This window comes from Carassius carassius, chromosome 13, assembly GCF_963082965.1.
Source record: "Carassius carassius chromosome 13, fCarCar2.1, whole genome shotgun sequence".
Classification (NCBI taxonomy): Eukaryota; Metazoa; Chordata; class Actinopteri; order Cypriniformes; family Cyprinidae; genus Carassius; species Carassius carassius.
In genome coordinates, this window is record NC_081767.1 from 25,137,511 (window position 1) to 25,165,505 (window position 27,995).

At 38.7% G+C, this 27,995-nt stretch overlaps 1 protein-coding gene and 1 pseudogene across 1 annotated transcript; both read right to left on the reverse strand.

Annotated features, from left to right (window-relative positions):
- Positions 1-508: 508 nt before the first annotated feature.
- Positions 509-16,336, reverse strand: LOC132155762 (protein NLRC5-like; annotated as a pseudogene).
- Positions 16,337-22,537: 6,201 nt separating this feature from the next.
- LOC132156190 (homocysteine-responsive endoplasmic reticulum-resident ubiquitin-like domain member 1 protein) lies at positions 22,538-27,970 on the reverse strand. The gene is made up of 8 exons (XM_059565086.1): positions 27,711-27,970; positions 27,230-27,307; positions 26,362-26,445; positions 25,845-26,002; positions 25,607-25,717; positions 24,322-24,681; positions 23,688-23,805; positions 22,538-23,576 (listed from the first exon to the last, which is right to left on the reverse strand). Exons 1-8 carry the CDS (start codon positions 27,864-27,866, stop codon positions 23,412-23,414), a joined length of 1,230 nt encoding a protein of 409 aa, XP_059421069.1. The 5' UTR covers positions 27,867-27,970; the 3' UTR covers positions 22,538-23,411.
- Positions 27,971-27,995: the final 25 nt, after the last annotated feature.

Below are 27,995 nucleotides of genomic sequence, written 5' to 3' on the forward strand. Positions count from 1 at the left end.
TATATATATATATATATATATATATATATATATATATATATATATATATATATATATATATATGTGTGTGTGTGTGTGTGTGTGTGTGTATATATATATATATATATATATATATCTGCCATTTAAAAAAATATTTTAAATAATAATTAGTAGTAGCAGCTGTAGTATAAGGCACTATAACTCGTTGTGTCTCCATCTATATTGTATTCTGAGGTGTGATTAAATAGTAGAATGACTGTCCAAAATCATTTTGATGAATTACCTTTATTTACATTTAAAGTGCACATTAAAAACACAGTAGATGAATATAATGCAAATGTATCAGTGCAGCTATCAGAGAGGATGTTTATGCTTTTACCTGTGACACAAGCACTGGGCAATTTCATTTTACAGATAACACAGAGTTTAGCACACAAAAAAATTAATTAAAATAAATCAATTTATAGCTAACCGTTAACTAGAACCAAGTAAAATACAGAATTAAATACATAATTTAAAGGAGAACACAACATGGGGATGTCCAGGGTTGATCAGTGCATGAATGCCCCTAATGGAGGTCTGGGCTCTTATGTCAGTGCATAACAAAGAGCATGAGTGTGCTGAACTTTACAAGAGAGCTGCCTGTGCTAATTAGTCACATTTTCATTGTTTCTGATTCTTCCAATTTAGAAAATCTGCAGAAAAATGTAAATCTCTTGTTAAGGTAATCCAACTGATATTTTTTATGCCATAGTTTGTTGCCTGCTCTTTCTCTTTATTAACCAGATCCTACTGTTACCATTAGATGGACATTAAATGATTCAAGTCCCTGAACAACTGGAAACGGTGTTGTTTGGTGTAATGAATTGCTCTAATAAGGTAATGCGTTCCCTGATTAAATAACTCGATATTACAATCCAGTAATAGTACTACAACAATATTGTTTACAATATAAGGGGGAAAAAAGAAAACATAAGTGATTAAAATGATGAAAAATTAAGTCTCTGATCTTTCAGATTCTCATCTTCTTTGGCAATTGGGTTCCTCCAGAGTCTGTGTAAAATAAAGAGAAGCTCAACTTTTTATATGCATGTCAAGCAGTTCTACTATTCATATTAATCACACATTTTCTGAACAAGAGTGTATGTACTAGTCAAACCTTATTACTTCAATGGAGCGGCATAATGGGAGGCATGTGTATATCACTGTGGCTCCTGCTGTAGTTATATTATTGGCTTCCAAGCTGCAATCATTAGTTTTAATAACATCAGCATTTTGTAATCGCACTAATAGCTAAACCTTCACAGCAAGCCCTCAAGCACTTACTCAAGTCTTTTCAGTTTCGTACATAGGGGTAAAATCTCAGCCAGTGTCTGTGCCAGGCTGTCACCACATCCATTCCATGACAAGCTGATGAAGACATTAAATCGTAAACTAATGGCAGCTTTGCAAACACACACACAAACACAGGGACCGGGACAATGCATTTATCAGTCCTACTGCAGCATTAAAGAAAGTCTGAAATGTCTTATCCCACCTGATGTCCTCTATGGATGGACAGTGTTTGAGGGATGAGGCCACACCAACCAGATCTGAACTCCCAATCGAAGTCATACTGAAAGACAAGTAGTAACACTGGTTTACAGTGTGTTTTCTAAACATTATTATGCTCACTAAGGCTGCCGTAGGTCTTACTGTAGTGTTTTCAGTGCCTTCATGCTCATCAGACCTTCACTAAGAACCAAGGATCCATGTGTCCCAAACTGATACTCTGACAAACTATATAAAATCAAAAACTATTATATTCCCTGCCAGTGACATCTTTTCAAGGCAATAGTTTAATCTTAAATTAATTCTCTAATTATTAATTGTGAACACCACAATACACAAGACTTACTTGAGTTCTGTAAGTTGGGGCAGTAACGGAAGGACTTGAGCTAGTTTAGCAGCACATGCCTGACCAAGCCGGCTTTTGGACAGCCTGTGAAAACAAAATGATGAAGAATGGTCAGCTACTGATTTTGCAAGGAATATCACACATTAAAAAAAAAAAATGATTTACTGTAGTTTCTGAAGAACTCTGCAGCGGGATAGTGCTGCCAGTAGCTTCTCTCCAGCCTGGTCAGTCACATTGTTGTCTGACGGACTACAAAATGTTAATCAAGGAAAATGAATAACGATGCAAGGGTTCAGATGTTACTGCAGTAAAAAATCTAGACAATAACACTACCGTGCAGAAGAATGGGGTCAGTATGTCTTTCTAATGTTTTTGAAAGAACTCTCCTACGGTCACCAAGGCTGCATTCACTGGATCAAAAATTCAGTAAAAACAGTGATATTGTAAAATATTATTGCAATTTAAAATAACTGTCCTCTTTGGTAATATATTTACGTCCGGTAATATATTAATGTGTAATTTATTTCTGATGACAGCTTCCACATTTAAAAAAATAATAAAATCTTACTGACCACAAACTATTTTGTATGTATTAAATAAACTTTGACAACTTGGCATAATATATTTCCACCATGTTTCCACTCTATCATAAGCCTTATAAATTGCGCTCAAGCAATATTCAGGTAAGGAATCATTTTTTAAAGGGTTAGTTCACCCAAATATTGAAATTATGTCATTAATGTCTCACCCTTGTTCCAAACCCGTAAGACCTCCGTTCATCTTCGGAACGGTTTAAGATATTTTAGATTTAGTCCGAGAGCTCTCAGTCCCTCCATTGAAAATGTGTGTACGGTATACTGTCCATGGTTAGAAAGGTAATAAAAACATCATCAAAGTAGTCCATGTGACATCAGAGGGTCAGTTAAAATTTGTTGTAGCATCGAAAATACATTTTGGTCCAAAAATAACAAAAATTACAACTTTATTCAGCATTGTCTTCTCTTCCGGGTCTGTTGTGAGCGCAACTGCTGTGACTGTTAACGTACGACGTTGCTGACGTATTTTCTCTATTATTGGGCGCGCCAGAAAACACGTCAGCAGCATCATACGTCAACAGCGCCATGAATGCGCTCACAACAGACCCGGAAGAGAAGAAGATGAACGGAGGTCTTATGGGTTTGGAACGACATGAGGGTGAGTCATTAATGACAATTTTTATATTTGGGAGAACTAACCCTTTAATTCTTAAGCTCAATGTAGTTGCAATACCTTAGTTTAACTAGTTCAGTCCACGAAGGAATGTATTTCACAAGCTCATAAGTACCACCATCTCCCATTCGCCAACTTTCCAACCTGTAAACAGCATAAAAATGTTAAGATATTTCCAAGCATTTGGGTGCATGAAGCGTCTCTGATGTCACCACTCTAATGTTGTTCAAGCTGAGGAGAATAACCAATCAAAGTAGAAATGAAATACAGGATGAGCTTATTGAGTATTTGCTAAATCAACAATGAACATTTCAGGGCTTAAAACCTTACCTGAGCCTTCTAAGTGAGGCCAAATGGCTGAAGCCTTGAGCTAGGATGGTTATACCCTCCTCATCAAGTACCACAGAGTCCAGTCTATCATTGAGAATATAGTATAGAATATAGCATATTCTGTCAATGACTGTGAATGCATTACAAACTAGCCCCATTTCTTAAAATTAATAGTGCAGTGTTTGAAAAGCTGAGACTACAACACGTGTTACCATATCTCTGCCAGCAAGACGCACTGCACCAAACCTCTGACCAGGTCACGCCCTCGAGCTGCTGTCCAACCAGAGCACTGGTACAGACTGGACAAAAAGATATCGGCCAATCAGAAATGTTGCACTCTGCTGCACTGAGAAATAATAAAGAATATCAGACACTTACTTTATTGACTTTAGATTTGGCACACTTTGAAGTGCTCTCCCAAGTATTGCAGCTCCACGGTCACCTGGGACAAACTGAAAAAAACAAAGGCAAAGGGAAATGTTGTAACATATGGGAAGGAAAAGGTAAATAGGCTGACAGAATGAAATTACACTTAATTATTCACTGTAAGGGCCACTTTTTCAGTGCAAAGTTAAACTTTACTTGGACAAAAGGATCACGAGGAAGAACACACACCTTACGCTCTCAAATGCTGGGGTGTTTGGTAATGCTTCAGCAAGTTGTTCCAACACATCCTCATCTGCACCTTTCAAATCAAGACTAAAAAAGTAAAAATACTCCATATAAAATAAAAATTAAAAAATATTCCAGGTTTTTCTCAAAAGATAGTGTACTTGTTTACTAGTGTCAGTAAGGGGTTAGTGAAGGGAAAAATTAAATATGAAGAAAATAAAGAGAAATCAATATAACTTGTGAGCAGAAAATCTTTATCATTCTTAATGATGCAAATAGTATGAAAAATGATCTTTGTGTATTTAAGATCCATAGATGCTATGGAATCAGCCGCAGCAACAAAAACACTTGGACATTTTATTACAAAAATTTTAAAAATGTAATTCCCACCACTACTATTTATGTCACAGAATGCTGTTAAACATAATATTTATACATAACATAATATTTCATTTGAGATGTAGAAATAGAAACAAAATGAATGCCCTGTGATGTATGTTCACTGTTAGACATTTAAGTAAAAATAATGTTCTAAAAGATGACTATCTCTTCTTAATTATGAAACACTTACTGAGATTCCGTAAGAACGGAATGACCACAGAAAAAAAATCTGCCCCATTTTAAAACATGTTTTCTTTTGTATACTTATAACCAGGGCTTGAAAACGAAAAGAAAATTCAATCGGTTCACTCCGAGCAGAATAGATATTTAATTTTAACGTTTCTGTTCCTGCGTTCCTGCGAATTATTACCGTTCCGAAACCGGTTCGGGTGGAAAAATACCGGTAAATAACCTTATTTTTAAAAAACAATATTATGTGTCTATAATTTGCCTAATAATAATGTAAGGCGCGTTGTTTCTATATGCAGGCTTTACAGTTCTAGCTCGTTGGCTTTGTTGGAAGGAGGACACCGACAGGGAGCTCGGCAGATCATAACACTTGATTTATTAAACATGAAGAGGTGAACATTAGGAATTAGCCACATCTGATTACACAGTGTGCGTCATCTCTCTCTCTCTCTCTCTCTCTCTCTCATAACTGCGCGCAGACTATTCTCTCCCGCGATTCTAATCGCGGGTCTCTGTTCTCGCGATATTACCTTTCTATCTTATTTAAAGTTATAGAACATTAACTTTAACCTTAAATTTCACACCCTACAATAATAGTAATGTAATAATAGTAAAGTACAGCGTTTTATTTACTCAAAAAGAAAAAGAAAAAATAGTGATCTAACGTTATTTAATAACCCGATGTGGTTAGCATCTTTTCTAGATTTTGGCCAAATGTAAGAATGAAAGATTGCGTTTTGAAAGTGAAAAAAAATATTAATTTACGAAATAATGAAGGCTAAAATGCCTGTAGTCTAAAGCAAAATGTTTACAAACATTATAAAAACAGCTATTAGTTTCTCTCGAAAACAAACCAAGTTTAGGCAATAAAAACGTCAATCCAAAAACAAATTAATTTAAGCTGAAGCTGATGCCTGCATCTCTCATCCGGCATGAATCCAAATGTTTCCATGATCCAGACGTATCTGGGTGCTAAAATATTATTTATTATATAGTGTTTGTACTTTTATCTACATGAAACATCTTCCTTCAAATCGGCTTTATCAGCACAGTGAGGCGCGGTCACTCTGAACGCAACATGTTGTACAACAGAGCAGTCTAACTTTTTATTTGTTTCTTTAACTCTATTTTATTTCGTTAATGTACAGGCTTTAATAAAGCAAAATGATGTTGTGTCAGCGCGATGGCCATACCATTGGTTTAAGCAAGACATTAGGTTTTAAATAATTACAACTGAAAAGCTTTTGCAAAATAAAGAAAACTTCTCTCTGCAGTTTCGTTTTCCTTTCTGAAAACTTTGGAATGTGTCACAATGAACCGTAATTTAGCACACTTTTTCTTTCGTTTCGTTAATCTGTCAATATGATTTAAGTGAAATATATTTAGTGTATATTCCTATATTCCTTTTTATGTAAGCCTATAGGGGTTCTTTTTCAGTTTTTTCAGTGATCTGTTGAATTCATCTCACATATCCTCAGATAAACTCTAAGGGCGGTGCATTGCCATTGAGACTGACCTATGATGAGTTCACAGCTGAGAGGACATTTCACTTACTGGCTTCAGCGTCACATTTGCATATACAGTACTTCTGGAATTCATGATTCATTGACAGCAAATTTCAAAATAATGTTATTAACCAGTTAATGGCCATTTCAAATTTACGATTCTGTTCGGAACTATAACATTTGTTCCCTTTCATAGGTCACTTCGATGCTGCGGTGACGTCACCACGTATGGGAACACCTTCGGTGTGACGAGTGTCTGAAGCCCTATACCATCCCGCCAATCCTATTGGCCAAATAGCGCGTGGCACCGCCCAGCATGCGTAGGCATATATATACCTGGTGCCGCGCGCCATTTACCTCAGATTTCATTCCTTCAGTACGAAGCGAATCTTCTGTACCCTATTGTCTCGCGTTCTCAGCGATCGTCTACGAGCAGTATACTCCTCTCCGCGGACGCGATGAGTTTCAAGAAGTGCAAGGACCCGTGTACCAGGTACATCGTTCAGGGGGACACTCATGACAGGTGCGTAGTTTGCCTAGGCTTACACCACGCACAGGAGGCGCTTAGCGGCCTTTCTTCATGCCCCCATTGCGATGGCCTGCGACTCAGGGTGCTTCGCTCTAGGGTAGATGTGTTCTCCGATGTTGCCGTGTCTAACCCCCGCCACACAACTTCTGCGACTGCCGAGGCACCGCACGAGGTGATAGCTTGGGGTGACACGTGTGACATGGAGTTCGAGGACAGTTCAGAGATGGAAAATTACTCTCCACATCGCTCGCTCTCCCCTACCCTAATACACAGGAAAACTTTTGAACCTGTCGTCTTTTCCTGTGAGGATTTACGGCCCACACCGGGGGCATGTAGTGCCATTTCCTTCGGTTGTGACCGCCATGATGACGACGTTCTTTCCACTGCGGCCTCGGGGTCTGAGGACTTCGCGGCCGACACGAGCCCTCTCCCTCCTAGTGGACAGGAGAGGCGTGTTTCCCCCTCCTACAGTGAGCTGTTGGATGTGGTTTCCCGTGCAGTGGGTACATTGGGGCTGGAATGGGAGGTTGAGAAGGCCGAGGCCCAACCTTCTTCGAAGCTGGACGACCGTTTCCTAACTAGTCGGACACCTGCGCAGCCCCGGAGGCCTTTACCCTTTTTCCCGGACCTCCACCAGGAGGTTTCGAGGTCCTGGAAACAGCCGTTTGCGGCGCGCATCACGAACACTGCGGCCGCGGATTTCGCCACCATTTCGGGCATGGCGAGTCATGGCTATACAGCGATACCGCCGGTGGAAGAGACTCTCGCCGAACATCTTGCGCCTAATTCGGCCGCGGCGTGGAAGTCCCGCCCCCTCCTCCCCTCGAAGTTTAGTGGGAAAATCCTATATGGCCGCTGGCCAAGCGGCTGCTTCGCTTCATTCTATGGCGGTCCTTCAGGCCTACCAAGCGGAGCTGTTAAAAGGATTGGACAAGGGGGACGGCATTACACCTGAGGCGGTCAAGGAACTACGGCGAGCAACTGATTTGGCGCTTCGTGCTACCAAACATACTGCTCGAGCAGTGGGCCGTTCCATGGCTGGATTAATTACGGTTGAGCGCCACCTCTGGCTTAATCTCACCGATATAAAGGAAAAGGATAAATCTTTCCTCATGGATGCCCCTGTGTCTAAGGACGGTTTATTTGGAGAGGCTGTCAATTCAGTGGTGGAGAAGTTCAGAGCAGCGAAACAGCAATCAGCCGCTTTCCGCCAGCTGATTCCCCGCAGACCCAGAGAGGTTGAACGCCGTCAGGCGCCCGCGCGTTCTCGCTCAACCTCCTCTCACCGCCAGCGAGTGCCCTCTCGGGAAGAGCCTTCACCTATGGCGCCCCCTCGCAAGGACTGGGGCCCTAGGGTTAGACTGTGCCCTCCGCTAGAGAGCGCTGTTGGACCGCTTTCGCGCATCCAACACTCTCATTGCAGTCCCCACGCTCAAACCCTGACTGTTTCGCGCCCTGCACAGCGCCTCGAACAGCATTGGAGTGAACTGTAACACCAATCGCTTCCTCAGACACTATGCACGATCCAGTTTTCAGAGCTCGAGGAGCGCTTCAAAGGGTCGTCATCGAACGGCCCGTCATGACGGCTCGCACAGCCGCCGCTGTTTCGCTAGCCGCAGAGCCCGATGCTCAATCTGTTGGCCTAATTCCTGCCGTGGACACGTTTCAGGATTACGTACAACGAGATGCAACACCTGCTATGCATATACTTCCCCTGTGCACGAACACCGTGAGTCTTTCGTGCCCGGACATTTCTATGTGTGCAACAGCGTTGCAGGAAACGAACATGTTGAAACCGCTAATATTGTTTCGGGCCGCGTGGGAACGCTTGCCCGGCATTTCTCAATGGGTGTTACGCACAATTTGTCACGGATAAACCATTCAGTTTCGGAAAGGCCCGCCCCCTTTCCGCGGAATTCTCTCCACGGTGATGAAACCGATGGACATGGCGGTGCTGAGACAGGAAATGTTAGCTCTACTGAGCAAAGGGGCTATAGAAGAAGTACACCCCTCTCAGATGGAGTCAGGGTTTTACAGCCGTTATTTTGTGGTACCAAAAAAGGACGGCGGATTACGACCCATTCTGGATTTACGCCGTCTAAATCTTGCACTCAGGTCGAGCAAATTCAAGATGTTGACAGTAAAATCTATTTTGTCTCCGATTCAACCAAACGACTGGTTTGTCACGATCGATCTGAAGGATGCTTATTTTCATATTCAGATCATCGAGAGACACCGGAAGTTCCTCAGATTCGCTTTGGAGGGCAAAGCGTATCAGTACCGCGTTCTTCCCTTTGGCTTAGCGCTAGCTCCCCGTACATTCTCAAAATGCATGGACGCAGCTCTGGCCCCGTTGCGGCTCCGGGGTGTCCGTGTGTTAAACTATCTGGACGACTGGCTGGTGTTAGCGCAATCTTAGACTCAAGCACACTCTCATCGAGATATTGTGCTGAATCATTTACACAGCCTGGGTTTACGCACAAACTTCCAGAAAAGTGTATTAATCCCCTCTCAACGGATTACCTTTCTGGGAATAGAATTGGACTCTCGCGCGATGACAGCAAAGCTTTCTGTCCCGCGCGCTCAGTCGATTACGTCATGCGTTCAGCACTTCAGGGCGGGTCACACAGTGACAGTGAGACTGTGCCTCAGACTGCTAGGTCTAATGGCGGCGGCGCTTCCCGTGATTCATCTGGGTTTGCTTTACATGCGCCCGTTTCAGTGGTGGACGAAATGACAGAATATTTCACCCCGTTGTTCTCCGCATCGAACGATCTTGGTGACGCGGAGGTGTGTCGTTAAAACAATGGACATCAGCCGAATTTCTCCTCACCGGGGTTCGGCTGGGAATTTGTGCTTCCCGAGAGACTGTCACGACAGATGCGTCTTTGACCGGGTGGGGAGCTGTTTGTCAGGGGCGCCCAGCCCATGGAGTGTGGACAGCTGCACAACGCAGCTGGCACATAAACAAATTGGAATTACTGGCGGTTTTTCTGGCTCTCCAGTATTTTTCGAGTCTACTGACCGGCCGTCATGTGCTTCTCAGAACGGACAACACTGCGGTCGTGGCTTATCTGAACCATCAGGGAGGATTACGTTCTCGCCCTCTGTGCAGACTGGCGAGGCGTATTCTTCTTTGGTGTCACGACAGATTTCTGTCGATCCGGGCTGTTCACATCCCCGGACGACTGAACTTCGGAGCGGATTTACTATCCAGGCAGGCTCTGGAACAAGGGGAATGGAGATTACACCCCCAAACGGTGAATCACCTATGGCATATTTTCGGGGAAGCGAAAGTGGATTTATTCGCTTCGAGCACGACTACGCATTGCCCGCTATGGTTCTCCCTATGCCCTCCATCACCCCTGGGTCTGGATGCGCTAGCTCACAGCTGGCCCAGGACCAGTTTGTATGCGTTTCCTCCGATTCGGCTGGTCCCAGCGGTATTATGCAGAATACGGCGGGACAGAGTGGGACAGCTGTTGCTGGTGGCTCCGCGATGGCACACACAGCCGTGGTTTGCGGATCTCATCAATCTGTTAGCGGGCTCTCCGGTGGAGATTCCCCTCAGACGGGATTTATTATCGCAAGCACAGGGACGGATCTGGCATCCGAGGCCAGATCTGTGGAACCTGTGGGCGTGGCCTCTGAGCGGAGTGAGTTGATATGTCCCGGTCTTTCTGCTGAAACTACAGAGACTATACTGAACTCTAGAGCAGTTTCTACGAGACGCTTATATGCTTTCAAGTGTGAAACTCATGATGCAATTACATTCAATTAGACTTTTTACCATATTTACCAGACCTTGATTCTTGCTTTATATTCTATATGTCTGATATTTCATATCACTGTTGTCTCAGACATGAGGCATGTTTCTTTGGTAAACAAGTGCACTAAATTTTGAAAATTTTTAATTGGGTAACACTGTTAGTCAAATGATGCAAATGATGCATGAGAGATGGTCATAATTTGTGAAAAACTGATGTAAATCAATTCACATATAAATCCAGAAAAGTTTGTTTAGGTTATCATTTCATTAGTTATATTATTTTTTAAAAATTTTTTAATATTTTTATAGTAGAATTTTTCTATTTTTAAATTGATAGTCTGGGTCTAAGACAAGGGTAAAAAGCTAAAATCTATGAATAAATAAATATAATTTTTTTTAAATGCCAGAAGTTGAAGAAACCCTCTTAAATAAACAGATGTTTTGTTCATTTTTTACCTGAAGTCTCTATGTTGGTGACAGCTACTGAACTGTTTAACAAAATACTCAATCTGCTCAGAACTCAGACCATTATTTCTTAATCTGAGAGAAATATGAAAATGCACATTAACATTGTGCCAAATATACTAAGTCTGTGAGAACAGTCTTTAAAAATAAACAGTCTTTTTAAAATCTTACTTCACAGTTTGGATTGTGGACAGCTCAACCAGGCTGTCCAGTAAAGAGAAAAGGACTTGACTGTGCAGTGAATTAGAAGACGATCTAAAAAACAGAGCAACCATCAAATGTTTTTTTACAGTCATTAAACCTCAAAACACATTTTTTTAGGTGTTAACAGACATGTACAGTTTGCACATCCCTAAAAACAATGACAGTTCTCATTATCTCTTTTTATAAGGAGATAAGTCTAGAAGATATAGCAGTTTTCTGAGGAAAAATAATGATATTAAGTTTCAATAGTTAAGAAATGTGCAAAATACACAAATAGTAACTATGCTCAAATACTCACTCTAATGTAAGTAGTCTAGGGCATCTGTTCAATAATTCCACAAGCTTCTTCAAGTGTATCACCTCAAAACTGCACTCCCTTAGTCTGTAGACAAGACCAACTATAAGAGGAAGCTAACCACCAAACTACATTGACTTTTGACTTGAGTGAATGAATCATATTATTTGTGTGACCCTCTGATTGTTTGTTTACCTCACATGTATTCTTGGAAGAGTTTTGCCACTGACATGTTCCTGCACAAACTTTATCAGAGACTGATCTTTCACTCCAAGACTAAAGATGAGAAAAGCATATACCTTCAGACTTTAACAGTCAAACAACTAAACACACATGTAATACGTAAGCCAATCATTGTTCATGTAAATGAAAATCAAGGAATGAATGAAAGTTATAATGAGTTAGCTTTTACCTGACTTCAACAGCAACAACTTTCTCACAAGTATTCATCGAGTCGACCAAATGCAGTGCCCCCACTTGAATCATTCGGTTGCTACTGAGGCTGCAAAGGGGCGCAATAAGTAAACCTCACAAGGTAAATTAATAAAAAAATTTAATAACAAGCAAACTCTACATCTGTCTCTAAACTCTTACCTCACTGAACTGGAGATCTTTAGTTTGGGCAAATAATCAACAAAAAATTTCACCCCTTCATCATGGAGAAGGTTATGAGACAAACGACAGCAGAGAAAGTTTAGAGTTCTATTAAGATACGAAAATGGAGGTAACAGAACAGAGGAACACTTACTCCAGTTCAGACAGGTGAGGACAGTTCTCCAGTATCCTTGAGAGCATTTCAACATTGCTTTTGCAGAGTTTATACTCTGTGAGCCTGTTAACATCAAGGAAAGAGTCAAAAGGGGCAGCTGTGGCCTAATGGTGAGAGAGTTGGACTTGTATTTTTTATATTAGGTTTTTGGATTTTTTTTTAATTTATTTCTATTAAGATTTAATTCAGTTTTAGGTTTAATAAGTTTAGTATTTTTATATTTCTATATTCCTAATTTTCAATTAGGTTAAGTTTTTCATCTAATATTTATATTTTATTTTTATTTCAGCTTTATTTCAATTACTGAAAATAATTTATAATAGTTTTAGTTAACAACAACAGCACTTTTGACCAGCGTTGACCATTCCAAACATGTCTGTTGCATGCATATTTGATTAGGTCAATAATAGGAAGAAAAAATCCATCTAATAGCGCTCAAATGCAGAGTTTTGTTAGCGCGAGTTCACTGACTAAGTTCTGCACTCTCATTCTCATTAAAGCCAGAAAGCTGTAGAACCAATATGATAAAGAGATTTTGTTGTACAGTGTAAACCGTTTCAAAGAATCTTCACAAGAATGCAGAACAGTTAGTGGGCATGCACTGAACTGAATTATACAATTATTTAAAAAAATAAAGCTTAAAAACTATTTTTCTTTAAAAAGAGAAAATGGACCATCTTGACATAAATCTAAATAACTAAGAAGTATTATTTTTGCCATAATCGTGCAGCCACAATATTGATGGTGGTGAGCTAACATTACTTACTTGCAAATTGCTGCCCCTGCTTTTTCAGGAACAAACTTGATGAATGCTTCTGCCTGGTGCCTGAGAATCATGTTAGAAGCAACTTAAGACATTTAAATCAAAACTTGTGATCTTAAAAGTAATATTTAAGAAAGTTAACCCTATTTTAATATCTCACATGAACTGAAGTAAGATACCTTAGTTCTACAGCCGTGACACGCTGACAGTCAGCAAGAGATCTGATCAATAACAAAGCCCCATTTGTAGACAGGTCGACATGACTTAGGCTGAAAAACAAGGTCACATGAATGAATAGTGATATCAGGTCATTTATGATAGAGATAAACCACAGCTGTGCTGCAGGAACCAGACAGTTATGAATACTTACTTCAGTAGCTGAAGAGAAGACATTTCAGGAAGGATCAACATCAACTTCTCAACGGACTCATTTGATAATTTTAGATGGGAAAACCTGTATTACAAATAAAGGACTAGCTAAATATAGACGATACATATAGCATCTGCTAAGTCTTTCATCTACCCTAGAGAACTTCAGAAGAGCTACTTACTCAATGTCAAGTAGGTTTTCACATTTTACCAGTTGCTTACACAGCTTGGTCATGTAGGCAGGTTTGACATCACTTTGGGTTAAACTGGAAAGACAAAAGCACATTTATATTTATTTTATAGAAACATTTATTTTCTATGCAGCTGAATTGCAACGTGTATCGTGAAATGCACTATACAAATAAACATGAAAAATTAATTATTGAATGATCACTGCTAAATTAATGTATAGAATACAATTGAGAGATGTACCTGAGTTTTTTATGCACATGTAACCCAGTTTCATTTGGCATCAGCTGTCTTGAATTATGTCTGCATTCATAAAGCACATTTATTATTCAGAACCAACATTTACATATTCACTCTTTTATATATTAAACAGAAATGTCTGCAACTGTTTCAGTACCGCCTGCTGGTGTCAAACACAATAACCATTTTGCACAAGCAGCTCTGTCCTACTTGATCTCCTGAATCATTCCTAGCTTGGGCAGAAGGTCCAGAATCTTCTTTACCCCATTGTTACCCAGTGAGTTGTTGGACAAACTGAGAGATGATAAAAAAAATGTTGCATTTGCGCCCTACTTACATGAAGAATTGTGGGAGTATCAACTCAATCTGCTCTAAGGTTACTGACTTTTGAAGTGTAGAAGGTGAGATTTATGATGCATTTTGATACTTACTCTAGAAGGGTAATGTAGGAAAAACCCCTGAGTTTATTACAAAGGCTGATGACATTGGTTTGGAAGATATTACCCACTGAAACAATGTTAAGGACATGGTATACAATTTTATTTTTAAATATAAAAAAAGCTATACGCTTCATTCAACTGCTGCAGCAAAACATGGCTATGCAAAGATTTTGAATGAAATTGCGGTACTTTCACATACTGACACAATGTTTGAGAATGGCCTTTCACATTTAATTCCTGATTAAAATAACTTTTTGATAAATAAATATTCAAGTTAGCTATTTTTGTGTGTTTTGCATCACATTTGTCTTTTTTGTGTGCCGTCTTGAATATAAGCAATGATTTGCCAGCAATTGCATAACTTTTGCCAAGCCTACTGCCCTTTTCCACCAAATTGCTGACTCTTGTCTTTTAATTCTCCCGAAATGTTGCCCAGTGGTGAACATTTGGACACAATACATCACCTTATCAAACTAAACAAAATGAAAGCATGGCTCATTCAATATTTTATAATGCACTCATAAAGTCTAAAGTTCAGTGTTAACTTTACAGCTTTTTAACTATCTTTTTATCTAAAAAGAAATAATAACATGTTAAAGGGTTCAGTACTTACGTTACAGTCTTTGGTTCTTCTGTGTTATTCAAGTCTTCGTTGTAACTACAGAAAAGAATTTGAGAAAAAATCTTTTGTGGTTTCATTATATTTTATTTATTGCTTTGAGTGACCACCGTACTGTGCAGTCACAGTTGAGTGAAATGTGAACATATGAAATGTTGCATATGAAAAATAATGAAATGGGACATATAAAATACATTATTTGGAGTTCTGGGGTATCACCCACCCTTTGAGAATAACCCTTCTAATAGCATTCTAACACATCAGCACTCACCAGACTGTGTCAGAGCTTTGTGAGAAGAAAAGGCTGATCTCTTTATTGCACCTATATATAATCAAACAATTGTAAACACATCCCATGGAAATGGAGCTAAATAGGCAGGTCATGTGACATCTCACCCCTTAAAAAAACATGAACAAAACTACACAAGCTAAAAGAAAATACAACTCAGACTACAATAAATATGGGTAAAAACATGGAGAAATTAATATTCTTTTTTACTTAATAGTATATAAACATGACAATTTTAAGGTCATAATTATGGGTCACAACTTCTATCTATGTAAAACATAAAATCAGTTAAGAATAAATGATCTAAATTGCATTTTTCATTAAAAGTGTCTTTGACAAATCAACATACTCAACATGGACTTCCTGAACAGAGGTGCAAGCAGCCATTATCTCAATGAGTGTGAGGATTCCATCAGTGGAGATGCTGTTCTTCCCCATCCTGAGTACAAGTGTAAAAATGCACCAGCCTTAATATATACTAATACTTTTAGTTTTTTAAGCAGCAACTATCTAAATAAATGAAAAAAAGCTGATCGGCAGGTTTTTGTACTTACAAAACAGAGGAAATGTTGGGCATTCTACACAGTGTTTCCGCAATCTCTCTTATACCTTCATCTTTCAAAGAGTTATCACTGACACTGTCAGATAAACAGAACACACTGATTAACACAGACAGACATGCATAACAGATTATCAAGACCACCTACTGTAGCCTTTTTGGAAACAAACAGTGTGTCCATTTTCTTTTACCAGAAATATATCTGAACACTTTAAACACTCATGTTAGGTCAAATCACTAGAATGCCTGAAATTTCTATGAATCTATGAAGTGCATTCCATAATAAATCATATTACTTTAGGTGAGTGATATGTGAACAGTCCTTCAAAGCCCTGGCAAGTTTAGTAGCTCCAACATCAGTGAGACCACCACTGATAAAACTGTAAATCAGAGTCAAACATAAACCAGTGCATTATTGTGACAAAATGCATAAAGGACACAACAGGCTTTGTTGGATCAAAGACTTACTCTAATTGCCGCAGAGCCTGGAGTTGACACAGGATACCACACAAAGCCTCTGCAAACTTGTCATCATATTTCCGGCTACGGGCTCAAATTTTCTACACATATCATGACATACATAAAACATTTGTTCATAAAAGAGAAATTTATGGATACTCACATGAGATGATCCACATTCTTGAAACTAGGGAGGATTTCCAAACAATCCAGGTCAACTGAACAGCCACCAGTGTCCAGACATACATTCTGATCAGCAGCCGCTGTCACAAATGCTAAGTTTCACAAATGTCAGTTCAACAAATTAAAGTTCATTAATGAAACGCTCCAAATACTGATATAATTGATTACTATTAATTCTCACCAATAAATAGTTCTTCCAAAATGCATACAAAAACAGTCTTAAAGGGGTCATTTGATGCTGCTAAAAAGACCATTATTTTGTGTATTTGGTGTAATGAAATGTTTATGTGGTTTAAGGCTCAAAAAACACATTATTTTCCACATACTGTACATTATTGTTACTCCTCTATGCCCCGCCTTCTGCAATGCGTAGATTTTTACAATGCTCATCTGTCTGAAAAGCGATGTGTGCTCTGACTGGCCAGCTATCCAGTGTGTTGTGATTGGCCGAATACCTCAAGCGTTTGATGGAAATGTTACGCCCCTTAAAATATTGTGATGCCCTGTCTGGCCAGAGCGATGAGACAAAAGCATTAAAACCCATTATAAACATGATTTCTAGTCATTTCTAGTCACCACATGTGACAACCTCGGGCTGGACTCTGCTTCATCCACGGTGAAAGCTGATCCGTAGATTCACAGTGCAAAGTTGATGCATTTCCTCAGCGACCAGCACGGATCAGCTGTAGACATGACGAAGCGGATATCGTCCTCTTTAGGAAGGCCAAAAAAAATTTGCTAGAACGAGTGGGGTGTGGACGAGTCTTAACTTTTGTAAAGAACATACATCTTTGGATTTGAGACTTAAGTCTTTGCAACTTTACAGATCTTCTTCATGCACCAAGAGATTGTAACACTCCAAACAGAAAGGGAAAATTTAAATCGCATCATATGACCCCTTTAAACTCTTAGCATCAATCCAAACATTGGCCATACATACATGTACCTCTGCAAAAACACACAGAAGCAAAAAAACTCCTTTAGACTGGGCTTGAAAATACACATTTCCCAACCAGGACACAGCACAATGTGTTCAGCAGGTGAGCCAAACCTAAAACACCCTAGCATCCCTACTTGTAAGGAAGAAAACTGCCTACAAAAGTCTTATTAACAGGCTCATGTCTTGGCCCACACAACATTAGATTAATGTGGGTTGTCTCTTAGTGCGGGCTACAGAGAGGCTGTGGTGAGCCCATAGACTGTATTAAAACATTGCAAGCCCACAGTGGGCCTGTTTAGGTTTGGTCTGGGCTGGCCCTATCCCATTGTGCCCGCAAAAAGCCAGCACGGGCCCCACAAGAACATGTTTGCAGGGTGCGTTTAGGATGGCACTTATGTTTATCACTGATATTTCAAAGTTATGTTCTCCATATAAACAATATGTAATTTATTTAAAAGTTTAGCTAAAAAGGTTTCTGTATATTCCGCTAATTACAAAATATAATAGAATAAACAGCTGTTTTAGTAAATACGTAGCTGCTCGTGCCCATTTAGTGACCTGCAGGAAGCGAAAATGCCACTGAAGTCCTGGAGACTGTGTGAAGGCTGAATTCAAGAATTTAGTTCAATATATAACCTCAGGAGAAGCATTTAAAAATGTTCTATATGTTTATAACATTAATTTATCTGATGTACTCACCGCTGGGCACATGCGCGTAATTTGCACGGGGGTTACGGGGGTCATGACCCCCCCCAAAATCAGATCCAGCTAATATAACCCCCCAATATCATCACATCATTCAGATTAAAATAGATATGAAATATTCAGAATGATTACTTTTGTTCATTTTCTTTATTAATTCATTTGCCAGTGTGACGAGTGGGGCGGGGCCGAGGGATGTGGGAACCAGCGAGGCCGGTGGAGTGATTGGGAAATCCGCTACACCTGCGACCCACCACCGGTCTCGAGTCCCACAGAGGAGATGGAAGGATATAAAACTGGAGCGACGACAGTGAAGGATGAGAGAGGACCAGGCCTGGGCTTTATTTTATGTTTTGGTTTTTATTTGTGCGCATCAGTCGTCCGCAAGGGGCTGATGTGCTGTTTTGTGTTTATTTTGATTATTAAAGTTTCATTTGATTGTCCGCCGGTTCCCGCCTCCTTCTTCCCGATGATTATGGAGTTTTTATTATTACAGCCAGCAAGAAAGATAGTATCATATTTTAAATAATCTGTAATGTAATGTACCCCCCCCCCCCATTTTTCATTGTTTGTCGACAATAAAAAAAAGCCAAAAAAAGAAAGAAAGAAAAAGAAAAGAAAAATCCTGACAAAATGGAGGTACCCCTAAGTTAGCTGTTAAATTAGCTCAGCTTTTCTCAAAGTGTGGGGAATAGAGACATGACAAACAGGTTTTGTGCCCATCTTTTTAATTCCTTTATTTATTGACCATACACTCAAAACAAAGACACATTTAAATGTAAGCCTTGACGTTACTTAACCTCTTCACACGTAAGTTTAAAAGTATTTCAAGGCGACCGTTATTGATCGTAGTATCGCTTTATGGTTCCCATGGAGACGCGCCATTTATTGCTTGTCACACCGCAGCCACAATAGTGCTGAATGACTGATGATCTGCTTTTATTTCCTTTTTTATTCAAAATTTCACAAATGTGTTAGCTATAGCAGGATATATCTGATATTCCGATTGTCAAATATGTGCAAGTGGATGTGTTTTGTTGTTCAAACACCTTTATAACGATCACATTAGTTGAGCTGTATGCGCATTTTAGGTATCTATCTTATTAAAATACCTAAAAAAAATACGTACATTATTAGTAATTTACCACATCTGTTTCAATTTGCGATTATTTTTATTTTTGTTTGTTTGTTTTTTTGTAGTTCTTTTTGCATGGATTTTGCTAAGTGTCAAAATGAATCAAAGCACAGTTAACGTTCATGTTAGTCCACACTTGTACTGATGTTATCAGAGGCTAAATTATATTATTTTTAATCTACTTTTGAGTCTTATTTCATGCAAAGTGATAATATTATTGCACTTTCATTTTCTTTATTTGAAAGTTTTTAATGCTGTTATTTGATGTTAAGTTTTTAAAATGTGATGTTAATAAAATACATTTTAACAGTTATAGCCTACTTAAAGCCTAGTTTATTAACATTTTGTTGGGGTGATTGGGGACAGGTGGGCCTCCGAACCCTTTCCTACCTCTGAAGTGGGGAATGGCAGAAAAGTTTGAGAAACACTGAGTAACTGATGATTTGTTTTGTTGACTGGAGTTGGCTGGCTAGATGTTCGTTTACTAGTGTTCTATGAGGTAAAGCCAGGGTGCCAGGGACTGTGTAGAACCAATGTCACTGAATTGTAACTTAAGTTGCTTTTTGCTCCAATACAGTCAGCCGTTTTGGGGGGGATTGCATAATTAAATTATGCAAATTAGCATGTTACCCCCCCCCCCCCCACCATATATATATATATATGGTGAGCCTGCTTTCACCAAGTACAACAGGCTCAACCAATCAGAATTGAGAGACAACTTTTGAGGAAATGTCAGTTTTAGGTTAACATTCAGGATTAGGTACTTCTACACTTGTTAATCATCTTTCATTTCCCTATATATATATATATATATATATATATATATATATATATATATAGAGAGAGAGAGAGAGAGAGAGAGAGAGAGAGAGAGAGAGAGAGAGAGAGAGAGAGAGAGAGAGAGAGGAGTTTTCATGAGTTTAAAAATGTAACCAATGTAAAATCCAAAAGAAAGACTGTAACAGCCCATTTCATTCAGAAGACAAACAAGTTTAACCAGAAACGTGCAACACATAATTAGGCTTGACAGGACCAGGAAATGTTTAATAATGGTAATACATTCTCTACTTTGAATTATGTAGTTCATGAGATCCTATTACTGGAGGCCATAAAACTAGATAATTGTGTTTCACACTTTCATATTTACAAAATGTTGAACACTGAACAGCTAAAACATCAAAGTTCTTTACATACAAGCCATAATGGCAGAAAGGCTGTCACAATATAGTCTTTTTTTTGGTTTATGTGAAGTGTGCATGTGTCTGTAAGTGTTTTTGTGTGAGAAAGACCAAATTAAAAAGAACAAGATTGCCAATTCAGCATCTTTTTGAGGGAAGTCCAGGAGCAGGTGTCCAGCTGGACTATCGCATACACCTGCACATGCACAATTAAAGAAATAAAACAACAATGTAACCATTAAAAGAGTAAAATGATACTCTTTATGATACTGCTATATCATCCAATGTGATGTCTGTCTTACATGTTATTTGCTCAGAGAAAATGACAATTGACTTTGAACTAGATATAAATCAAAATCTACTTTGTAAAAAGGTTGATTGAAGCATCATGATCCCTTCTAGTGTATCTTAGTAATATGAAATGTGAAACTCACACTCTGTCTCCTTGCAGGAGCAGCTGAGGTAAAGTCTGATGTGTCTGCAGCCACTTTGCCCTTTCCACAGTCTAACAAACAAACTGATCTTTTTCTTCTGAGAAAAGTAGAGCCAATTTCAAGATTAAGTATGTTATGTCAAACAGAGCTCTCTAAACTGAATGGGATTCACGCACATAGTTTTGGATTATTGACCAGGTCAATCAGTGACTCAACTTCAAAATCCACTGACTGGTTCAGTTTGAGTTAGTATAAGAAAGAACATGGAAATGTTAATTTGATGCAAACTGACATTGGTTTTACTATAGTGGAAAAAAGTGGCACACTTTGTCTCGTTAGAGGAACAAATTCCATGTTCAAATTTTCGTTTTTAGACTACAGTTTTTATAAAATGTGCATTTAATACTTATTTTTTGGAAAATTAAAAATAAATAAGTGTGTGATTTCTTTACAGGCTGACCGGAAGATACCTGAAGTTCATACTACAAAAACAAAAGATAAAAGATAAAAGATATGTTGAGCATTAGGTTAAACCACAGCTTTGCTATTGCAGAAACCTGATCCTGATATGTGGTAATAAATAGAAACACTCACAGCCAGCTGCCATATTCATAGTTGATGGTCCCTTTGAATACAGCAGACACGTTTGAAATAGCGATCCCTATTCCTTCATTCTCTTTCAGCTCAGACTCACTCGTTCCAATGGAAAGGTTATGGATCTCTAAGCTGTGGTTGATGTGGGAAGAAGAGTGTCATAAGATACAAGATGTAACAGACGTGGACCCCATAACATGTAAACAAATCCAGTAGTCCCCTACGGAATCCATATTTCTTCATCCCAATGCCTATTGATCGCCGTCCCTCTGCGCTGGGATATCTGGCATGCTGAAAAGTGGCCAGTTTTCTCATTCACTGAGGAATCAGGGAAGGGAAATATTTATTTTCTATTCCAGGGTTTACCAAGTTCAGAGAACTGCAGGTTGGTGAGAAGGAAATTATTAAATCGTACATACTACTAATAATAATAATAAAAATATTTTTTTAAAAGTTTGGGAATCCCAGCTCAAGTGTTTACTTGTAGAACTTAAAAAAAAATTTGGTTGCTTTTTATATTTATAAGGGAATATTTAAATTAGTCTCCATTTTATTTGATTATTGTTTTTCATGTATTGACATTTCAGCTTGTGTGCAGTTATTTTTATGCACTTTAATATTTTTGCTACTTTCTTACTAATGACAATATCATTTGCAACCTCTTTATATTTTACAGTTTGTATAACATAAATATGCTATGCTTTATGAGATCATAAAACGTCCTAAATTTAACTATTTTTACAAGACTAAACATTATACTACAATTTATTCTGCCTGTGAGAAGAGGGTACTGAAACAAAGTCAGGAGTTTGGTCTGGTCTCAGCTTCCTGAAAATGTTTAAAATTAATTCCAACACAAAATCCCCATCAAGTTTTTTGTGTGGCCTAGGGCAAACTTTTTTCCCCTCAATTCCTCATTTTGAGTGTAAAGTAGACTAATGGATTTCTGCTCTAGCTTAAACGTAGCATGTTCTTGATAAAAATAGCAATGTACGATTTGTAAAGTCCATTAACTGTTGTGAAACCTGAAAGCTCCCGTTTCTATTCATTTTAATACCACAGAAACAAAAAGTGACCAGGACAATTTTTTAAAACACCTTTTGTGTTCCAGAGAAGAAAGAATTAAATATTTAACACAATATAAGGCTGAGTGATGTCAGATTTGGCTGCAATTGCATTATGTAGGTTTGTGACATGTTTCTTTCTCTCTTTTTTTTTAAACAAATTAATAAGAAAAAAACTTAAATTAAATAAAAATGGGTGAGAAAACAAAAGCTACCCTAAGAGAATTCAACTCATTTATATTAGAAATTGGAACAAAAGAAAGTGTTTATTTTGTTTTACACTTGCATTTCCAGGTACAAAGAGGCTTATCTTAATAATGTAAATAATAAAGCTATTTAATCCATAATATGCTACAGCAATGCTACAGTGTTGATAAGTATCAGTCTAAAAGCATATTTAAGTCTCTCAGAACTATTACTCTGTTTATTTCTTTTCATGTCAATTGCAAGTACGAAAGTGCAGTTCCTTCATGTAAAGACGCAGCAAAATTCAAAGTGAGGTTCACTCGCCTTCTTTTCATCCAGAGGTCAACAACAAACTCTTCGGTGCTCACTGAATTGCAAATTCTGCTTACAACACTTGAACTCATACCAAACCACTTTCATAAACATTTCTCATTTCACAGGTGCAACACAATTAGAAAAGAACATGTAAGCATGTTTTACTTGCATAAACACCATTAGTTTCAAAGTGCCACAAATGCATTCTCCCAAGCACCCTCCATCTATTCATGCACTTAGAACAAAATCAATATATGGCCTTTCTTGTCCACCATTCTAGAACCTTAATAAGATAATCCCATGAGTTTAATCCTTGGATCACTCATAGTAGAGCACTTCAAGAAAATGAAGCCCTGTTGACAGGAGCCTATATATAAGAGGATCAAGCCAGGAGACTGATAGCACTGATTTCAGCCGTTGTGGTTATATAAAGTGCGGTTTAAAAAAAATGTCCAGCAAAATGTACAACTCCATGTCCAAGAGCTTGCCTATACAGAATGTGCAACCATTGGTCACAGTCAAAGGACTGGAAAAGGCTACCATTTCCAGGACTTTGTTGATAATGTCCAGTCTAAACGGTCAAGGGCTCTGGAGTCCAATTTTGTCCGACATTTTTGGCATCAGTTTGCAACACCCTGTGGAGCCTCGGGTATCAGAGAAGCAAAAAAGGCTTTGAAAAAGACCCAGGCTGTCCATAGGATGGGTTGTCTAACTGGGGAAACAGGCACTGCCGTCATAGCGGGCTCAACAACACCAGCACCCTCCTCTTCAGCAGGGGGCTGCACCTTCAAAACAAAAGGAGAATAAATAAGCACATATATGCATACATACTCCACTTATTCAAGTAAAACTAATTATTTTCTCATTTGCTTTTTTAAAAGTAAACCATGTCTCACAGGTCCTGGATGTCTATCCTCATTTTGGTTTTGTTGGTTCTGAATGACCTCTGGTGCTGGCTGATTGTGAGGCCTGGCTTGGGGTCTCCCTCTAAAAGGAAACCAGCCTGCTGTGTGTCTGAAAGAGAGAAAAGGAACCATTAGAATAGCTACAAAAAGGCATTCAGGCCTCCATGAACTCCATTTCCATTAAAATGACAACATACCACAAAATAGACTCTGCTCATTTATACATTACTAACTAACGAGAGGTGGCTCAGACTGATTTTATGGCGGGTTGGTTTAGGTTTGTAACATGGAGGACATCACACTGAACACCCTCAGATCAAGCTAATGATTGCTGGAGTGCCACATACTGGTCTGCAGCGCAGTCAAACTGCAACGTTTGCAGAGATAAAATAGGAGAAGTTAATTTTTACCAGTCTGAAAACCTCAGTTATAACAGCTGGAGATGAAAACCAGAGATCAGAGAGAACAATGTAATTTCTGAATTAATTACTTCTAAGAGGTGCTCAATTTTGTAAATCACAAACCTACAGCACGACCAGTGTAGTCCAAATCCCCCCAAAATGACTCGAAATCCATAACCACAAGTTTGTTTACAAAAAACATCTGGAGTTTAGTTTAAACTTACAGATACATAATAACAAGGCTGCTCATGACCAGGATGAAGCGGCTCACGCTGGAATAGAAGTACACAATGCTCAGGAAGACACCCAATCGGGATGCGGTGTACACCCAATCTAGCCAATCGCGGTTCATGTCCTCCTCGTCTTCCATCACAGGACCACCCTGTGCATTCATTCGCAGATTCTGATTGGCTCCCTCTGCGTTGATGAATGCAGGAGCTGGGGCATTCTGATTAACTGGCAGGTCGTTGATGGGGGCTTGGTTGGGTAAAGCTGCAGGTACAGCAGCTTGATGAGGACCAACAGGGAGTGATGAAGCAGGGGCAGCCATTGGAGTGGAGCCGGCAGCTGCCATGGCAGCGTGACTGAAAGACACATCGCAGCATTAAACAGTGTAATACCATACGATTAATCATAAATCAAATTATGATATTTGTTTTTAATTTAAATAACTTTAAGTTAAATAACTGGATGTGTAACTGGAATCTATAAATATTAGTACTGTAATTTTATAAGTTAATTTATTATATGATATTTCTTAAATACTCTTATTTTACAGGGAAGTAGAAGTTTGCAATAATTAAATATTAAAATAATACAATAAGAGATACCAGTTAAGCTGAGCGGTTTTGTACAGCTAAAAATAACTGGAAGCTATAAATATTTAAATAGGTACAAACAAGTTATTTTATTATATAATTTTTCTTAATAATATTACAAATAATTATTAAATAATAATTTAATAATAATAATAAAAAAAAAATCTAACTAGCTTTCTAATCTATTCTTATTAAATCTATTTTTTTTTTCATTATAAAATTAAAAGCAAAAAAAAAGACCTCTAACATTAACTTGCTCTACACTTTTTGTATTCTATCGGTTTTCTTTTCATTTATTATATTATTTAAAAGCTATTGCTATGTGTACTGCATTAAGCAAACTGAGACTTGCTATAGCAATTGTATATCATTGCTCTTTTGTTGATTTTGATTGCTTCCACTGTCCTCATTTGTAAGTCGCTTTGGATAAAAGCATCTGCTAGATGACTAAATGTAAATGTATGTAATGTAAATAATCTTTATTTTACAGATAAATATTAGAAAAGTAATATATTCTTTTTTCGGTTTATTTTTTGTTTAGTAATAATAACACAGTTAAAACTGGCCAAATTGTGACGCTCTACAAACAAGCATTTTAAAATCACAATTTTAATCAAAAAAATAGCAAATCAACCCCCCCCCCCAATTGTACAGCCCTATGCTGTAGTACGTCTACATAGGGTGTACTTACTATTGCATGTAGTACTGGCGGGCATACATCTGCTGCCACCACAGGAGCTGTTGTGGACTGTAAAGGGAGTATGTGGGAAAGGCTGGGTGGGCCATCGCTGCAGTTAGAGGCCTGCAAACAAAGGCGAACGTTAATTAACTAGTACAAAACACTACACACAATTTACACATTAACATTCATACACTTTCAATACTCACTGCATTGAATTTTAATTTGAAGGGAAAAGACAGGAACTCACATAGACGTATTAATGCTAGTTCCAGGCCAGGCGGTGTGACCTCGTTGTCGAAGTCCGTCAGTGGAGGGTACAGAGGCCACGGATGGTCCTGAAGACTCTGAGCTTTGGATAGCAGTTAGTGGGGAGGGCTGGGAACTCTGCTGCTGTGTTGATGTCGCCTACACCCAAGATTTGAGAAAGAAGCATATTTGGTTTTTGAGAAAGTAAGAAGACCAGAGCAGGTGCAAAACTGCTGCAGTGTTTGGTTTATGCAAACACGGATGCAGAAAGGAACAGGAAGTAAGCCGCTGTGTTGTGATATCTCCACCCAACTGAAACGAACACAGACTCCTCTCGAGACTGAAGGCCTACATATCTAAATTTCACTGAACACGCTGTAAGCTGATCAAACATCCTGCCTTGAAGCTAAATTCAGGACATGAAAACTAATCAGCGGAATGTCTGTTTACACATGTACCACTAAAGTCTTGCCACTTGGTAAAAGCCTAAAATAAATAGTAGATGGGGAATAACACACCTTCGGTCTCGCTCCAAGTTGGGCAGCAGGCTGGGGTTTCACAGCACACACCAGGTGAAGAGTGGGCTTTGTCTCTGAAGGAACCTGTAGCAATAAAAACAGTTATTTTTTTTTTCAGTACTTTTGGCAGAAGCATGTGGTAACGTGGTTTTTGATGTGACAACGAAATGCACCAAGGGAAAGTATTAATGTGAAAGAGAAAGCTTTGGCAGATTGGTAAACCACGTGTTTGTCATATTGTTTCGATTTCTGTGCAAATCTGTGTCACGCTTTTATGGCATATAGGTGACAGGCTTTCAACATGTAACAATAAATGTCCTATTTTCAAATAAACATCTCAGATGGAAGGCAACTGAGTGTCAATTCTCTAAACAGCTTTGAAATTGAACTGACTACAGCACGTGGTAAGAGGATCAGGCTGAAGATACGGAACAAGAGGTGTCTGTGGATCCACCCATTTTACTTTTTTTGTTGTTGCTTTGACAAACAACGAAAGAAAAAAAACACCAGTAGTGTCCTGCCAACACCCCTGCCTTTCAGTACAACTGAATTCATACAATGAATCTTTTTTTATAACCCTGAATTATGTTCCAGGGACACAAAAAATATGGCCATGCTTTATTGCTATTTTAAATGTAGCCAAAAGGTTGATTATTTTTAGTAGTTATTTCTGGATCATGCTACTGGTTATAAAGACTATTGTCATTTCTATTGTTAATTTCATTGAAGCAGGTAAACATAAAATACTAAAGCAAGCAAAGTATAAGTATAAGATAATTAAAATCTTTGTTTACAGGTCTGTAGAAGAAGTCATTTGTCAACCCCGAAATAAACAGAAAGAATCCCCACAGATGGTAAAGTCCCTCACCTTTGAGAAAACATCTCTCAGAAGAAGGTTGTCCTGAAGTAGCTTGCCTGAGAAAATGAGTCTTTGGTCTTTCTCGGCCTGTATAAAAATTAATCCAAATGTCAAACGTGGTCTAGAAAGTCAATTTACACCATGGTATTTATCTTATGTTTGTGCGAAGTAAAAACATTTTTTACAGGAAATGCATTCAGTGTAACGTTATCTCTTCACAATCAAAGTTTGCACACTGAATTTGTGTCCATATAAGACAAACAGTTACACAGTAGAGGAATAATGTGCTAAAGTATTAATTACCTAACAATATGAAAGCAGCCTAGAGACTTATGGAGTGCAAATTAACCTTGTTTACAGAGGGCAAATGAATGACAGTTATTTCAAGTAGAGTTCAGCCATACTGGCTTTGTGTTGTCTGTTGAGGAATGCTAACGGCTCTCAAAGTATAAAACGATATCTATAGGATATGAAACCAATCCAAACCTACCGGGTTGGTGGGATAAACCTTGGAAAGGTGACATTTGAGGTCTTTCACGGTCCAGTCGACGCGCACTCCCTCGATCCGCTGGTCGCCATGAAACTGATTAGGCGTTTTAATGACCAGCGAGATCGTCGCTTTATCCGAGAGCTCAGAATTCTCCATTTTCTTTCTTAGTCAAACCAGCTGGAACTATTTTAAGAAACGCATCAAATATCTACAGTAATATTCGAAGACTTCGCGACTTTACTGGGCAGCAGACGACAGTGAAAGGCAGAGAGAGGTTCCTGATTC